A 17,238-nucleotide genomic window follows, 5' to 3' on the forward strand; every position below is an offset into this window, starting at 1 on the left:
TTGGGAGCACAGGTATTTAAGGAGGCTTCAAAGGTTGGAGAGGCACTCTGGAGACCTGCAATAAAAGACTAAGGTCACACTTTACTTTGAGCTCACAGTGTTCAGTCTGACTCTTTCTCCATACACAACAAATGGCGACGAGATACAGATAGCGAACCCAAAGATGCAGAGAACAGTGGGCATCCTCGAGAAATTTTCGGAGGCAGATGATTGGGAAACTTCTGTGGAGCGACTCAACCAATGCTTCATGGCCAACGAGCTAGATGGGGAAGAGAGCACTGCCAAACGAAGGGCGATCCTCCTCACCGTCTGTGGGGCATCAATGTATGGCCTCATGAAGAATCTGCTCACTCCAGCAAAACCCATGGAGAAATCGTATGACGATTTATGCACACTGGTCCGAGAGCATTTGAACCCGAAGGAAAGCATTCTGATGGCGAGGTACCGGTTCTACACCTATAAAAAGGTCTGAAGACCAGGAAGTGGCGAGTTATGTCGACGAGCTGAGACGCCTTGCAGGACATTGTGAATTTGCAGGACATTTGGAGCACATGCTCAGAGACTTTTTCGTACTTGGCATTGGCCACGAAAACATACTTTGCAAACTTTTGACTGTAGAGACCCCAACCTTGAGTAAAGCCATAGCGATAGCCCAGGCATTCATTGCCACCAGTGATAATACAAAGCAAATCTTTCAGTACACAAGTGCTGCTACAAGTACTGTGAATAAAGTGATGTTGTTCGTAACGTACAGAGCAGGTCCCACATACCTGCAGCTGCACGTCCGCAGATGACTCAGAATCCACCATCAAGGGTGATGAATGCAAGGCCATTAACACCTTGTTGGCGCTGCGGAGGTGATCATCGTTTCCAATCATGCCGATTCAAAGAGTACATTTGTAAGGACTGTGGAACAATCGGATACCTCCGAGTGGGCAGGCGAGCTGCTACGCCTGTTAAACCTGCAAACCACTATGTTGCAGAGGAGGACAGATCCATGAAGGATCATGACGACCCAGAGCCTTGGATCGAGGAGGCAGAGGTATATGGGGTGCACACATTCACCACAAATTGTCCCCCGATAATGCTGAATGATGAACTAAATGGACTTCCAGTGTCAATGGAACTGGACACGGGCGCGAGCCAGTCCATCATGGACAAAAAGACTTTCGAAAGATTGTGGTGCAACAAAGCCTCAAGGCCAGTCTTAACTCCAGTTCGCACAAAACTAAGAACTTACACGAAAAAAATGATTCCTGTAATTGGCAGTGTTACCGTAAAGGTCTGCTACGACGGAGCGGTGCACAAGCTACCACTCCGGGTGGTACCGGGTGATGGTTCCACGCTGCTCGGCAGGAACTGGCTGGGAAAGATACGCTGGAACTGGGACGACGTCCGAGCGCTATCGCCCGCCGATGACACTTCGTGTACCCAGGTCTTAAACAAATTTCCTTCGCTGTTCGAACCAAGCATCGGGAAATTCCAAGGAGCAAAAGTGCAGATCCACCTAATTCCGGGGGTGCAACCCATCCATCACAAGGCAAGAGCAGTACCATACATAATGAGAGAAAGGATAGAGATCGAGCTTGACCGGCTGCAAAGAGAGGGCATCATTACACCGATCGAGTTCAGCGAGTAGGCCAGTCCTATTGTCCCAGTTCTCAAGTGAGATGGCACCGTCAGAATCTGTGGTGATTACAAACTAACTATCAATCGTTTCTCCCTGCAGGACCAATACGCACTACCAAAGGCCAATGACCTCTTTGCAACGCTGGCGGGAGGAAAGACGTTGACGAAGCTGGATCTGACTTCAGCCTACATGATGCAGGAACTGGAGGAATCATCGAAGGCCCTCACCTGCATCGACACGCACAAGGGCCTTTTTGTTTATATCAGATGCCCGTTTGGAAACAGATCAGCGGCGGCGATATTCCAGAGAAAGTTTACTGAAGGCGATCCCGCACACCGTGGTCTTCCAGGACGACAATTTGGTCACAGGTCGGAACACAGTCAAGCACCTGCAGAACGTGGAGGAGGTTCTTAGTCGACTCAACCGCGTGGGGCTCAGGTTAAAATGTTCGAAGTGTGTTTTCCTGGCGCCTGAAGTGGAGTTCTTGGGAAGGAGGATTGCGGCGGACGGCATCAGGCCCACCAACGCTAAGACGGAGGCAATCGAGAACGCACCAAGGCCACAGAATGTGACGGAGCTGCGGTCGTTTCTGGGAGTCTTGAACTACATTGGTAACTTCTTACCGGGTCTCAGCACACTGTTAGAACCACTGCATGTCTTACTACGAAAAAGGGGCGAATGGGTTTGGGGCAAAAGTCAATAAAATGCCTTTGTAAAAGCGAGAAAATTGTTATGCTCAAACAATTGCTTGTGTTGTATGATCCATGTAAGCGTTTGGTACTAGCATGTGATGCGTTGTCATATGGCTTCAGGTGTGTATTGCAACAAGCTAATGATTTTGGGAAACTGCAACTGGTTGCTTATGCATCCAGGAGTCAGTCTAAGGCTGAGAGAGCCGACAGCATGTTCGAGAAAGAAGCGTTAGCGTGTGTCTATGGGGTAAAGAAAATGCATCAATACCTGTTTGGGCTAAAATTCGAATTGGAAACTGACCATAAGCCACTTATAACCCTGTTTTCCGAGAGTAAATGGATAAATACCAATGCATTGAACCGCATCCAGAGATGGGCGCTCACGTTTTTTTTTTTAATTTTTCGTGCCAATCTTTCCAATTCTTTGTCAAATCACAAACGCCAGAGATCATCTTGCACACATCAAGGATCACTCTGCGCCAATGCTCTTAGCCAAAAGGCCGAGAGCCACTGCACCGTTCCTGGAAGTACTGCAATACCAGGTTCGTGCCATGGAGGTGGATGGGTCAGGCCCCCCACACACCTCCGTGGAGGTGGATGGGTCAATTCACCCCACCCACCTCCTATTTCGCCGAGAAGCATTGTTTTTTTTTTTGAAATTCGTAGCCAATCGTTCCAATTCTTTGTCAAATCACAAACGCCAGAGGTCACCTTGGGCCCATTCAAGGATCACTCTGCGCCAATGCTCTTAGCCAAAAGGCCTAGAGCCACTGCACCGTTCCTGGAAGTACTGCAATACCAGGTTCGTGCCATGGAGGTGGATGGGTCAGGTCCCCCACACACCTCCGTGGAGGTGGATGGGTCAAGCCACCCCACCCACCTCCCCCTTGTGTTTCCACAGCAAAAGGAGTGATGCACTCTATTCGGTGTTAGTCAAGATAAAACCATGGATAATGATAGAATGTAGTACAGGTACTTCATTACATTTTATATTTGAGCAGGCAAAGACTTAACTTTTTTTTTTAGTGTTGATCACTATGGTCTTTCAGTGCAACTACTAGATGTTGCCTGTGTGCTTGATTTTTGCAATTATGTACCGTTGTGGAATCATGACCTCACTAATGTTAGAGAAGCATTGTTTTTTTTTTTGAAATTCGTAGCCAATCGTTCCAATTCTTTGTCAAATCACAAACGCCAGAGGTCACCTTGCACATGCCAAGGATCACTCTGCGCCAATGCTCTTAGCCAAAAGGCCTAGAGCCACTGCACCGTTCCTGGAAGTACTGCAATACCAGGTTCGTGCCATGGAGGTGGATGGGTCAAGCCACCCCACACACCTCCGTGGAGGTGGATGGGTCAAGCCACCCCACCCACCTCCTGTTTCCAAAAAAGCAAGCATATATCTTCCTGACCAGGGAGAAACCACCCGGAAGTCATGGTGGCTGGTCAGGTCAGTTATGCATGATCTTAGCCAAAAGGCCGAGAAGCGATAGAGAAGCATTGTTTTTTTTTTAAATTCGTAGCCAATCGTTCCAATTCTTTGTCAAATCACAAACGCCAGAGGTCACCTTGCACATGCCAAGGATCACTCTGCGCCAATGCTCTTAGCCAAAAGGCCTAGAGCCACTGCACCGTTCCTGGAAGTACTGCAATACCAGGTTCGTGCCATGGAGGTGGATGGGTCAGGTCCCCCACACACCTCCGTGGAGGTGGATGGGTCAACCCTCCCCACCCACCTCCTGTTTCCAAAAAAGCAAGCATATACCTTCCTGACCAGGGAGAAACCACCCGGAGGTCATGGTGGCTGGTCAGAAACGGTACTACACTTGATCTTAGCCAAAAGGCCGAGATAGAGAAGCATTGTTTTTTTTTTAATTTTTTTTTTTTTATAAATTCGTAGCCAATCGTTTCCAATTCTTTGTCAAGTCACAAACGCCAGAGGTCACCCTGCACCAGTCAAGGATCACTCTGCGCCAATGCTCTTAGCCAAAAGGCCTAGAGCCACTGCACCGTTCCTGGAAGTACTGCAATACCAGGTTCGTGCCATGGAGGTGGATGGGTCAGGTCCCCCACACACCTCCGTGGAGGTGGATGGGTCAAGCCATCCCACCCACCTCCTGTTTACAAAAATGTAAGCATATACCTTCCTGACCAGGGAGAAACCACCCGGAAGTCATGGTGGCTGGTCAGGTTAGTTATGCAGATCTTAGCCAAAAGGCCGAGAAGCGATCCCACCCACCTCCTGATAGAGCATTTTTTTATTTATTTATTTTTTTTATTTTTTAAAATTCATGTCCAATCGTTATCCAATCGTTACAATTCTTTGTCAAACGCCAGAGGTCACCCTGCACCAGATCTTTTTGGCACAGAGCAAGACTCCACCCCAAAACTAAAGGACAGGTTAGGCTGTGCCAAAATGAAGAAATCAAACGGGGAAATTTAGAACATTTTTTTTTGGTGTACTTGGGCCCCCAAAAAACGGGCATAACTCTTCAAGTACGCCATAAAAAAGCTTTGGGGAAAATTGAGCCCTAGATCTTGTTAGTAGCAGTATGATCTGGAACCTGGTGAGCTAAATGAGGAATGTTGGCATTGGATTCATCAAAAGAAATTTAGTGTAAATGGGTAAGTAGATATTGCCTGAGGGGCCTTCCCTAATAAGAACATAAAAAATAGGAACAGATGTAGGTCATGTGGCCCCTTGAGCCTGCTCTGCCATTCAATAAGATCATGGCTGATCTGATCATGGACTCAGCTCCACTTCCCTGCCCGCTCCGCATAACCCCTTATCATTTAAGAAACTGTCTATTTCTGTCTTAAATTTATTCAATGTCCCAGCTTCCACAGCTCTCTGAGACAGTGAATTCCACAGATTTACAACCTTCAGAAGAAATTTCTCCTCATCTCAGTTTTAAATGGACAGCCCCTTATTCTAAGATCATGCTCTCTAGTTTTAGTCTCCCCTATCAATGGAAACATCCTCTCTGCATCCACCTTGTCAGCCCGCTCATAATCTTATACGTTTCGAAAAGACCACCTCTCATTCTTCGGAATTCCAATGAGTAAAGGCCCAACCTATCCTATAAGTCAACCCCCTCATCTCCGGAATCAACCTAGTGAACCTTCTCTGAACTTCCTCCAAAGCAAGTATATCCTTTTGTAAATATGGAAACCAAAACAGCACGCAGTATTCTGGGTGTGGCCTCACCAACACCCTGTACAGCTGTAGCAAGATTTCCCTGCTTTTATGCTCCATCCCCTTTGCAATAAAGGCCAAGATTCCACTGGCCTTCCTGATCACTTGCTGTACCTGCATACTATCCTTTTATGTTTCATGCATAAGTATCCCCAGGTCCCGCTGTATGGCAGCACTTTGCAATCTTTCTCCATTTAAATAATAACTTGCTCTTTGATTTTTTTCTGCCAAAGTGCATGACCTCACATTTTCCAACATTATACTCAATCTGACAAATTTTTGCCCACTTAGCCTAGGTTCTTTTGCAGATTTTTTGTGTCCTTCTCACACATTGCTTTTTCTCCCATTTTTGTATCGTCAGCAAATTTGGCTATGTTACACTCAATCCCTTCTTCCAAGTTTGCAGATGACACTAAGCTGGGTGGCAGTGTGAGCTGTGAGGAGAATGCTAAGAGGCTGCAGGGTGACTTGGACAGGTTAGTTGAGTGGGCAAATGCATGGCAGATGCAGTATAAATGTAGATAAATGTGAGGTTATCCACTTTGATGGCAAAAACAGGAAGGCAGATTATCTGAATGGTGACAGATTAGGAAAAGGGGAGATGCAACGAAATCTGGATGTCATGGTACATCAGTCATTGAAAGTTGGCATGCAGGTACAGCAGGTGGTAAAGAAGGCAAATGGCATGTTGACCTTCATAGTGAGAGGATTTGAGTATTTGAGCAGGGAGGTCTTACTACAGTTGTACAGGGCCTTGGTGAGGCCACACCTTGAATATTATGTACAGTTTTGGTCTCCTAATCTGAGGAAGGACATTCTTGCTATTGAGGGAGTGCAGTGAAGTTTCAGCAGACTGATTCCCGGGATGGCAGGACTGACATATGAAGAAAGACTGGATTGACTAGGCTTATATTCACTGGAATTTAGAAGAATGAGAGGGGGTCACATAGAAACATATAAAATTCTGATGGAATTGAACAGGTTAGATGCAGGAAAAATGTTCCCGCTGTTGGGGAAGTCCAGAACCAGGGGTCACAATCTAAGAATAAGGGGTAAGCCATTTAGGACCGAGATGAGGAGAAACTTCTTCATTCAGAATTGTGAACCTGTGGAACTCTCTACCACAGAAAGTTGTTGAGGCCAGTTCGTTAGATGTATTCAAGAGGGAGTTAGATGTGGCACTTACGGCTAAAGGGATCAAGGGGTATGGAGAGAAAGCAGGAGTGGGGTACTGAAGTTGCATGATCAGCCATGATCATATTGAATGGTGGTGCAGGCTCGAAGGGCCGAATGGCCTACTCCTGCACCTATTTTCTATGTTAATATAGATTATAAATAGTTGGGGTCCCAGCACCGATCCCTGTGGCACCCCACTAATTACTTGTTGCCAACCAGAGAATGATGGCTCAGAGAGTCACCATCTCCAAGCCATATAAGAGCACAGGTGACCCCCATTTCAAATCTTGGTGTGTGGTAAGGTAGCTGATTTCAACCTGGATGGTCGTAGGGGCGCCACAGAGCCTTGTGGGCTAGGGTATGAAAATTCAGCCACGGTTCTTACTCCTAATTATTAACATCACTTGATAGAAGTGAATGCCAAGTGAGGAAAGGATTATGTGCAGCAGTGACATCCGCTACAGCTGGACAGTCTGTCAACGTTCACTGTGAAACGCGGGCATTTGGATTAAATACTGGCTGGAGAATGCTGCCCGGGTAACCATTAATCAAGTGAGGAGATCATGAGTGGAAAGGAGAACATTTTGGAAAAAAAAAATCAATGCTGGAGTAGTTTCCTACATCTCCAAAGCCTCAGGAGGGTATTCTCCTTCCTCCTCCCTAGTTCAATCAAAAAAGATGGAATATTATATCCTTTGCTGCATTGGCTTCACTCAGATTGATTATTACTGCTGGGACAATCAAATCAAACAAGATCTTTAGCTTATACCAGTGCCAGCAAAGGCTAGTATCATACACTGTGCAATATTACGATAGAGGGTACACCTGTACATTCTCCACCATTTACTATTTTGTTTTTAAAGCTGATGTGAAGCAGGAATTCCAACATTCCTTGCTAATGGTGACTGAAGGAAAATATGCTCCATAGTACTGAAGAAATTCAGTATGGAGGGATAGAAAGGGTGGTACAGGTATCCAGGAATGTCTCAGTTGACACTATTCTCTTGCAAAAAAAAAAAATGCTGTAAGAGTTAGCAGCTACGACCAAATTTGTCTGTATTTCATCAGTGTTCATTTCCAATAGAAGGTGGAAGTTTGAGCTACCTGCATTTAACAGTGATAATGACAACTTGAGTGTTTGGTGAGGCGGAGGTTGTGTCAGTACTGAACACTCTTTGGCCAGTGTATATTTTAAGGAATGTTCCTGAAAGATCTCTGTTTAAAAAGGCACTTTGTTGAATTACCTGACATTGTAAATATGTTTCCAAGCAGAGTTAGCACCAGACCTGTAGGAATTCACCAAAATAGCCCAACAGTGAACAAGACAGTGATAATGAGCCCATCTGCTAAGTCTGCAGTAAATTTCACACTTTTGAAAGTTATGCACCATCACAACTCAAGAAATAGGATCAGAAGTAGGGCATACAGTCCCTCGAGCCTGCTCCGAAGACTGACAACCACAACATCTGTTTATACCATCGCTGGAAACGGTCATGTATTTAATGCAAATTTTAAAACTAGGATATTATATTGACTAGAGGTAGGAGGTAGGAGTCAACCAGAAATAAAACTGAACAGAAAAGGCCAAATGGGCAGATGTTGAGATGCAATGAAGTACTGGCTAAAGAAAAAGAAAATACTTTTATTTATATAGCGCCTTTCACGACCACCAGACATCCCAAAGCACTTTACAGTCATTGAAGTACTTTTGAAGTGTAGTCACTGTTGTAATGTAGGAAACGCGGCGGCCAATTTGTGCACAGCAAACTCCCACAAACAGCAATGTGATAATGACCAGATAATCTATTTTATTGATGTTGATTGAGGGATCAATATTGGCCAGGACAGCAGGGATAACTCCCTTGCTCTTTTTCGAAATAGTGCCATGGGATCTTTTACGTCCACCTGAAGCTGGCGTGGCTGACGGTTTAACGTCTCATTCGAAAGAAGGCATCTCCAACAGAGCAGCACTCCCTCAGTACTGCACTGGAGTGTCAGCCTAGATTATGTACTCGAGTGGGACTTGAATCCACAACCTTCTGACTCAGGGGAGAGGGTGCTACCAACTGAGCCACAGCTGACGCTCAAAGAACACTGAATTAATTAAGGACAGCAAAACTCCAAAAAAAATTCAAAACAGCTTTTAGAGAAGCTGTCAGACTAGAGCACAGACAATAGTTCAAATTACAGACAAGAGAAAAATTCTACGTGCTTAGCTCAGTACGAGGCCTTACATTTGTCCTGGAGGTCAGCGACTCATGCTTGAGTAATGTCTGTGCCCGTCTGGTACCTTTTCCAAGTGGTAATTGCAATCTGTTTCGGATCATGAACAGTGAACATCAGTAAGGTATTTGCCTTTGGGAGGGTATTACAACAGAGCTAGATCTTGTCCTCATCAGACATTCAGACAGATGCACTTCCACTGGGGCGACTGGTAGTGATCAGGAGTGGAAAATTGGCTGATTAATTTCTTCCCCAGCTTATGGGCAATGCCCTGCCCAGCTGCTGAGATGATCTAATGCAGCACAGACCAGAGAATTAATGCAGCTCAGCAGCACACCACAAGATGCATTAATCCACTGAGCCAGAATTGAATTGCTGTAAATTTCTTAGTGTTTCTGGGTGATTTTTTTCTTTGTAGGATTACAATTCCTTTTATTTATTGGTCGAAGGAATGAGAAGAATGACAGTAATCATCATTGGGTTTGTAATTTTAATTTAAACTGGGAGGGTATTTAATTGAACGGAGTAAGTAAAAGGACACATGTCTGATTTTAATAATTGTTTTAGGGAGCTATATACATACGTTACCATACAAGACATTTGAATTACTGAGTACATCAAAGACGATTCTTTTATGTAATCCTCAATGATGTAAAAATAGTTTTATATGATAGCCCCACCCCAACAAAACTTTATTAAATCAGCACAATTAAAACACATATCTAGTTATACACATCCCCCTCCAAGCACATACACAATGTAGCTGTGATTCAGGCAATGAATACCTCTTTTTTAAAAAACTCTTATATAACAAATAGATTCTTACAAAAAGAAATATATTCCCTAATTTCAAAACATCAATTATATAACTCTCTTGAAAATGAATAGCTGAGGAACCACTTACATGGCAGATCAACCACCAGGTGTCACCGTGTTACTCACCTGACAACATTGTTAGACAGCCTGGTTGAAGATTAATGCATACAGTAATGATAAAATTAAAGTAGTACCCTTTATTATAAATAATCCCATTTTCAACAGTTCTGCTCTTGTGAAATGGTTCATAAGGAAATCCTTCACAGCAATGAATAACAGTCTCATGACAAATATAATAAACAAAAGCAAAAGTACAAAAAAACAGCCACTCAACATTGCTATGCTACTTTAAATAAAACAGATTAAAAAGTGCAAGGCAAGATCTGAAGTTTTTTTTTTAGGCACATCCATCTGTAGAAGCAAGCTTGAAGAACAAATTCCAGTTCAATTTTAGTATTTTTTCGAGGTTCTTGAAAAGCTAAGTTTTCATTCTATTCCCTGTGATGTGGAAGGCTTATTTTGCTCTAGTGCATTAGGTGTGTCTCAGTCTGCCTTTCTTTGTTTTAGCAGGTTTTGGTTTTGGGATGTATTGATTATTTGCCTGATATTCTAGTTCTTTACGGAAGTAATCAATTGTTTTGTTTAGGCCTTCTTCCAAGGGAACCTGTTTAAAGAAAGAAAGAAAGAGATATGTAAAAAATAGTCAGTGAAATATTTCTTCAATGTTTATGCATTATAATGAAACCCGAAAAATATTTTTTAAACATACATCATTAAAACCACATATCTGATGCATGTTACGCCCTTAAGGATAGTAACATTTTCATCGATCAGAATGGCACCTCCCTTACTGAAAGTAAAAGACACAAGTACAGCATGTTTTCTGGGGAAAGGACGGCTGGAGGGTCTTCTAAAAATGCACTGTTGGCAATGGGGGGGATTTGAGAGCGTGATAAGATATTTTTGGTAACACACTATCATCAGCCCCTAATTCCTGCATTTATTGCTGTTAAGATATTTATTCAGGATATTTCTGCTCAATATCACAAATTTTCTGCTCAATATCACAAACTTTTAAGCAAGAGCTCTAGATTTAAAGTCCTAATGCTAGATTTGGTTAGCTAGATTAGGTGCTAGTCCCAAACATTGGTCTATTTATAATTTTACATTAATTTAATGCCATGTAAGTTGCATTTCAACACCTATATGTTTTATCTACAGTGCTACGTTCTCCAGCTCTGTACTATAAACAATTTAAAAAAACCTATTATAGTGCCTGTATACAGCAGCTACACCTGTGGGTGGCACTGTGATAGAGGAATTTTCAATGCCAAGAATGTCATGTAATCCTTACAGCCCACAAACAGACCATTCGGCCCAACAGGTCTGTACCAGTGTTTATGTTCCACACGAGCCTTCTCCCACCTTACTTCATCTATCCCTTCAACATATTCTTTTCTCCTTCGTGTGTTTATCTAGCTTTCCCTTAAATGCATCTATATTAATCGCCTCATCTACTCCTTGTGGTAGCAAGTTCCATATCTGAACTAGTCTCTGGGGTAAAGATGTTTTTCTTGAATTCCCAATTGGATTTTTTTTAGTGACTATCCTATTGATTCCTCTTAGTTCTGGTCTTTTCTGGAGAAAAGAGCCCGAACCTGTTAAATCTTTCATGATAGATATAACCTTTTAGTTCTGGCATCATCCTGGTAAATCTTTTTTGCACCTTCTCCAGTGCTTTTAAGTGGAGGAAGAACATCCGGGAGGGCGCTGAGCACCTCGAGCCTAGTCACTGAGAGCATGCAGAAACCAAACACAGACAGCGGAAGGAGCGTGCAGAAAACCAGGCTACCCACCCACCCTTTCCTTCAACCACTGTCTGTCCCACCTGTGACAGAGACTGTAATTCCCGTATTGGACTGTAGTCACCCGAGAACTCATTTTTAGAGTGGAAGCAAGTCTTCCTCGATTTTGAGAGACTGCCTAGGATGATGATACCTTTGATAAGGAGAGCAGAACTCTTCACAGTACTCCAAATGTGGTCTAACCAAGGCTCTATACAAGTTTAACAACTTCTATGCTTTTCAATTCGATACCTCTAGAAATGAACTCCAGTGCTTTGTTTGCATTTTTATGGCCTTATCATTGGTTGCTACTTTGTGATTTGTGTATCTGTACCTCCAGATCCCTCTGTTCCTCTATCCCATTTAGACACTTATTTTCCAAGGAGAATGTGGCCTCCTTATTCTTCCTACCAAAATGTACTACCTCATACTTATCTATAATTGGCAAATGTACTTCAATACACACCTATTCTACAAGTTTATTAATGTCTCTATATTTTGTTGCAGTCCTCCTCTCTATTTCCGACACAATTTTGTGTCATCAGCAAATTTTGAAACTGTACTACTGATTCCCGAGTCCAAATCGTTTACGTAAATAGTGAACAACAGTGGTCCCAGCACGAATCCTTGTGGAACGTGCTGTTAACCCCTACTTTCTGTTTAGTAGTCAGCTTGCTATCCACTTTCCTGCTTGTCCCGACTCCACGTCACAGATTCATCCACCCGGGTGTCCCAAGTAGTCGGTGCTTTTTCATAGTGCGGTTATATGGTACAAATACATTTAACAATTTTTATTTCTTAGTAACTTTTTACATGATTTTTAAAACCATTAAAAAAAAAATGCCAGCTATCCACCTCCCTATCTGTTTCTTGGCACCCAGATTATCTAGCAGTTAATCAATTTGTTTCCGTTAACCTTTGGGTTTTCTGCCCTCTCTTCCCATGGCTCCGACACCTCTTTTCTTGAAATTCTTATTTTAATTATGATTTTTTTTTAAAGTGGTGCCATTACACTACTAGGTGTATTCTATAGGCCACCTACTAGTGGGAAAGATATAAAGGAGCAAAAGGAGGGAAATTACAGAGAGGTGCAAGAACTAGAGCAGTGATAATGGGGGACTTCAATTATCCTAATATAGACTGGGATAGCAATAGTGTAAAGGGCAGAGGGGGGAAACATTTCTGAAGAGTGTTCAGGAGAACTTTCTTGATGAGTACATTTCAAGCCCAACAAGGAAGGAGGCATGGCTGGATTCTGGTTCTGGGGAATGAAGTGGGTCAGGTGGATCAAGTTTCAGTAGCAGAACATTCAGGGAATAATGATTATAATATAAGTTTAGGTTAGCTATGGAAAAGGACAAAGAGCAAATCTAGAGTCAAAATACTTAACTGGAGGAGGACTAGAGGACAGGGTGCTAATTGGATCAAGTTGGAGAAAAGGGCAAGAGGGGGAAGTGATGGACCAATAGGATGAAAGAGAGGCAAGGGAGAGGAGTGAAGGGCTGTTATCAGGTGGAGAGTTCAGGGATTAAACGTGGCAGGAGAATGGAGGTGTTGCAGGGTTGTAGTGCCTCAGATAGAGAGTAAGATAAAGCAGAAAAAAGGGGCGTATACTAGGTGTTGGGTTGAGAATACAAGGGAGAACCAGATAGGAAGTTCAGAGGTGAAGTGAAAAAGGAAATGAGGGGAGCAAAGAGGGAGTATGAGAATAGACTGGTAGTTAACAGAAAAGAGAATCCAAAAGCTTTCTACAGGCAAATAAATAATAAACAGGTAGTAAGAGGAGGAATGGGGAGAATTGGGGACCAAAAAGGAGACCTACGCATGAAGGCAGAGGGCATGGCTGAGATACTAAATGAGTATTTTGCATCAGTCTTTGCCAAGGAAGATGATGCTGCCAAAGTCATAGTGAAAGAGGAGGTACTTGGATGGGATAACACCTTATAAAGGAGCGACTAGAAAGGCTGGCTGTACTTAAAGTAGGTAAGTCACCAGGACCATGTTGCTATAGATAGACACCTTGGGCCCAAGTTTCCACACGATAAAAAACGGGCGCAACTCCGAGCTGGCGCCCGTTTTTCGCGCCTAAAACGGCGTCTAAAAAAAAAATCGCGATTCTGGAGCATTCTGCAGCTCCTTGTCTGCCTGGCGTGGCGCCCAGGGGGGCGGAGCCTACACTCGCGCCGATTTTGTAAGTGGGAGGGGGCGGGTACTATTTAAATTCGTTTTTTTCCTGCCGGCAACGCTGCGCGTGCGCGTTGGAGCGTTCGCGCACGCGCAGTGTGAAAAAAACATTGGCACTCGGCCATTTTTGTAGTTGTTTGTAGCTGTTTAATTTTTGAAATTTTTTTTAATAAAAGCACATTGCCATCAGCACATCAGCACTTGCAGCCTTCTCACTGTTTCTTCCTCCCCCCCCCCGCGGGAAGAACGGGCGCCTCCTCTCCCCCCCGCGGGAAAGAACGGGCGCCTCCTCTCCCTCTCTTTCCCCCCCCCCCCCCCGCGGGAAGAACGGGCGCCTCCCACCCCCCCCCCGCGGGAAGAACGGGCGCCCCCCCCCCCCCGCGGGAAAGAACGGGCGCCTCCTCTTCCCCCCCCCCTCCCGCGGGAAGAACTGCGCCTCCCCCCCCCGCGGGAAAAAACGGGCGCCTCCTCTCTCCTTCCCCGCCTCCCCCCCGCGCGGGCAGAACGAGCGCCGGGCGCCTCAGGCTGACTGCAGCATTCTCTGTGCCTGAAGCACTTTCACACAGGTAGGAAGATGGTTTATTTAATCTTTTCTTTGCTTATAAATGTTTATTCAGGTTGGATTCATTTGTATAATATTTGTAGAAGTATAAATAAGGATTTATTGTAGAAGTTAATGAGTTCCCTCCCCTCCCCTCCCCCCCACCTCGTTCTGGACGCCCAATTTGTAACCTGCGCCTGATTTTTTAATGTGTAGAACAGGTTTTTTCAGTTCTACAAAAATCTTCACTTGCTCCATTCTACTTTAGTTTGGAGTACGTTTTCACTGTGGAAACTTTGAAATCAGGCGTCAGTGGCCGGACACGCCCCCTCTTGAAGAAAAAATTCTGTTCCAAAGTAGAACTGTTCTACCTGACTAGAACTGCAGAAAAAAAAATGTGGAGAATTGCGATTTTTAAGATAGTCCGTTCTCCACCAGTTGCTCCTAAAAATCAGGCGCAAATCATGTGGAAACTTGGGCCCCTTATTTGCCATGAATAATCTTTACATAGAAACATAGAAAATAGGTGCAGGAGTAGGCCATTCGGCCTCGAGCCTGCATCGCCATTCAATGAGTTCATGGCTGAACATGCAACTTCAGTACCCCATTCCTGCTTACTCGCCATACTACTAGGGGGATCAAGGGGTAAGGATTACATCTAACTCCCTTTTGAATATATTTAGTGAATTGGCCTCAACAACTTCCTGTGGTAGAGAATTCCACAGGTTCACCACTCTCTGGGTGAAGAAGTTTCTCCTCATCTCGGTCCTAAATGGCTTATCCTTAGACTGTGACCCCTGGTTCTGGACTTCCCCAACATTGGGAACATTCTTCCTGCATCGAACCTGTCTAAACTCGTCAGAATTTTAAACGTTTCTATGAGATCCCCTCTCATTCTTCTGAACTCCAGTGAATACAAGCCCAGTTGATCCAGTCTTTCTTGATATGTCAGTCCTGCCATCCCAGGAATCAGTCTGGTGAACCTTCGCTGCACTCCCTCAACAGCAAGAATGTCCTTCCTCAAGTTAGGAGACCAAAACTGTACACAATACTCCAGGTGTGGCCTCACCAAGGCCCTGTACAACTGTAGTAACACCTCCCTGCTCCTGTACTCAAATCCCCTCGCTATGAAGGCCAACATGCCATTTGCTTTCTGAACCGCCTGCTGTACCTGCATGCCAACCTTCAATGACTGATGTACCATGACACCCAGGTCTCGTTGCACCTACCCTTTTCCTAATCTGTCGCCATTCAGATAATAGTCTGTATCTGTTTTTACCACCAAAGTGGATAACCTCACATTTATCCACATTATACTTCATCTGCCATGCATTTGCCCACTCACCTAACCTATCCATCCAAGTCACTCTGCAGCCTCATAGCATCCTCCTTGCAGCTCACACTGCCACCCAACTTAATGTCATCCGCAAATTTGGAGATACTACATTTAATCCCCTCGTCTAAATCATTAATGTACAATGTAAACAGCTGGGGCCCCAGCACAGAACTTTGCGGAACCCCACTAGTCACTGCCTGCCATTCTGAAAAGTACCTATTTACTCCTACTCTTTGCTTCCTGTCTGCCAACCAGTTCTCAATCCAAGTCAGCACACTAACCCCAATCCCATGTGATTTAACTTTGCACATTAATCTCTTGTGTGGGACCTTGTCAAAAGCCTTCTGAAAGTCCAAATACACCACATCAACTGGTTCTCCCTTGTCCACTCTACTGGAAACATCCTCAAAAAATTCCAGAAGATTTGTCAAGCATAATTTCCCTTTCACAAATCCATGCTGACTTGAACCTATCATGTCACCTCTTTCCAAATGCGCTGCTATGACATCCTTAATAATTGATTCCATCATTTTACCCACTACCGACGTCAGGTTGACCGGTCTATAATTCCCTGTTTTCTCTCCCTCCTTTTTTAAAAAAGTGGGGTTACATTGGCTACCCTCCACTCCATAGGAACTGATCCAGAGTCTATGGAATGTTGGAAAATGACTGTCAATGCATCCGCTATTTCCAAGGCCACCTCTTTAAGTACTCTGGGATGCAGTCCATCAGGCCCTGGGGATTTATCAGCCTTAAATCCCATAAATTTCCCCAACACAATTTCCCGACTAATAAAGATTTCCCTCAGTTCCTCCTTCTTACGAGACCCTCTGACCCCTTTTATATCCGGAAGGTTGTTTGAGTCCTCCTTAATGAATACCGAACCAAAGTACTTGTTCAATTGGTCTGCCATTTCTTTGTTCCCAGTTATGACTTCCCCTGATTCTGACTGCAGGGGACCTACGTTTGTCTTTACTAACCTTTTTCTCTTCACATATCTATTGAAGCTTTTGCAGTCCGTCTTAATGTTCCCTGCAAGCTTCCTCTTGTACTCTATTTTCCCTGCCCTGATCAAACCCTTTGTCCTCCTCTGCTGAGTTCTAAATTTCTCCGTCCCTGGGTTCACTGCTATTTCTGGCCAATTTGTATGTCACTTCCTTGGCTTTAATACTATCCCTGATTTCCCTTGATAGCCACGTTGAGCCACCTTCTCTTTTTTATTTTTACGCCAGACAGGGATGTACAATTGTTGTAGTTCATCCATGCGGTCTCGAAATGTCTGGCATTGCCCATCCACAGTCAACCCCTTAAGTATCATTCGCCAATCTATCCTAGCCAATTCACGCCTCATATCTTCAAAGTTACCCTTCTTTAAGTTCTGGACCATGGTCTCTGAATTAACTGTTTCATTCTCCATCCTAATGTAGAATTCCACCATATTATGATCACTCTTCCCCAAAGGGCCTTGCACAACGAGATTGCTAATTAATCCTCTCTCATTACACAACACCCAGTCTAAAGATGGCCTCCCCCCAGTTGGTTCCTCGGCATATTGGTCTAGAAAACCATCCCTTATGCACTCCATGAAATCCTCCTCTAC

The 17,238-nt window shown here is 44.2% G+C and overlaps 1 protein-coding gene and 3 pseudogenes across 3 annotated transcripts in view; all 4 read right to left on the bottom strand.

Moving 5' to 3' along the window:
• Nucleotides 1–3,580: 3,580 nt before the first annotated feature.
• LOC139275375 (U2 spliceosomal RNA) lies at nucleotides 3,581–3,813 on the bottom strand (annotated as a pseudogene).
• A 130-nt stretch (nucleotides 3,814–3,943) lies between these two features.
• LOC139275356 (U2 spliceosomal RNA) lies at nucleotides 3,944–4,179 on the bottom strand (annotated as a pseudogene).
• Nucleotides 4,180–4,321: 142 nt separating this feature from the next.
• Nucleotides 4,322–4,552, bottom strand: LOC139275412 (U2 spliceosomal RNA; annotated as a pseudogene).
• A 3,803-nt stretch (nucleotides 4,553–8,355) lies between these two features.
• uxs1 (UDP-glucuronate decarboxylase 1) overlaps nucleotides 8,356–17,238 on the bottom strand; it is a 142,902-nt gene continuing 134,019 nt past the window's right edge. For all 3 annotated transcript variants that reach the window (XM_070892116.1, XM_070892115.1, XM_070892118.1), the window contains one exon: nucleotides 8,356–10,397. In XM_070892116.1, coding sequence (XP_070748217.1) covers nucleotides 10,266–10,397 — 132 coding nt within the window. In that variant the 3' untranslated portion in view covers nucleotides 8,356–10,265. The remainder of the gene's footprint in view (nucleotides 10,398–17,238) is intronic.

Source organism: Pristiophorus japonicus, chromosome 10 (genome assembly GCF_044704955.1).
Source record: "Pristiophorus japonicus isolate sPriJap1 chromosome 10, sPriJap1.hap1, whole genome shotgun sequence".
NCBI classification, from domain to species: Eukaryota; Metazoa; Chordata; class Chondrichthyes; family Pristiophoridae; genus Pristiophorus; species Pristiophorus japonicus.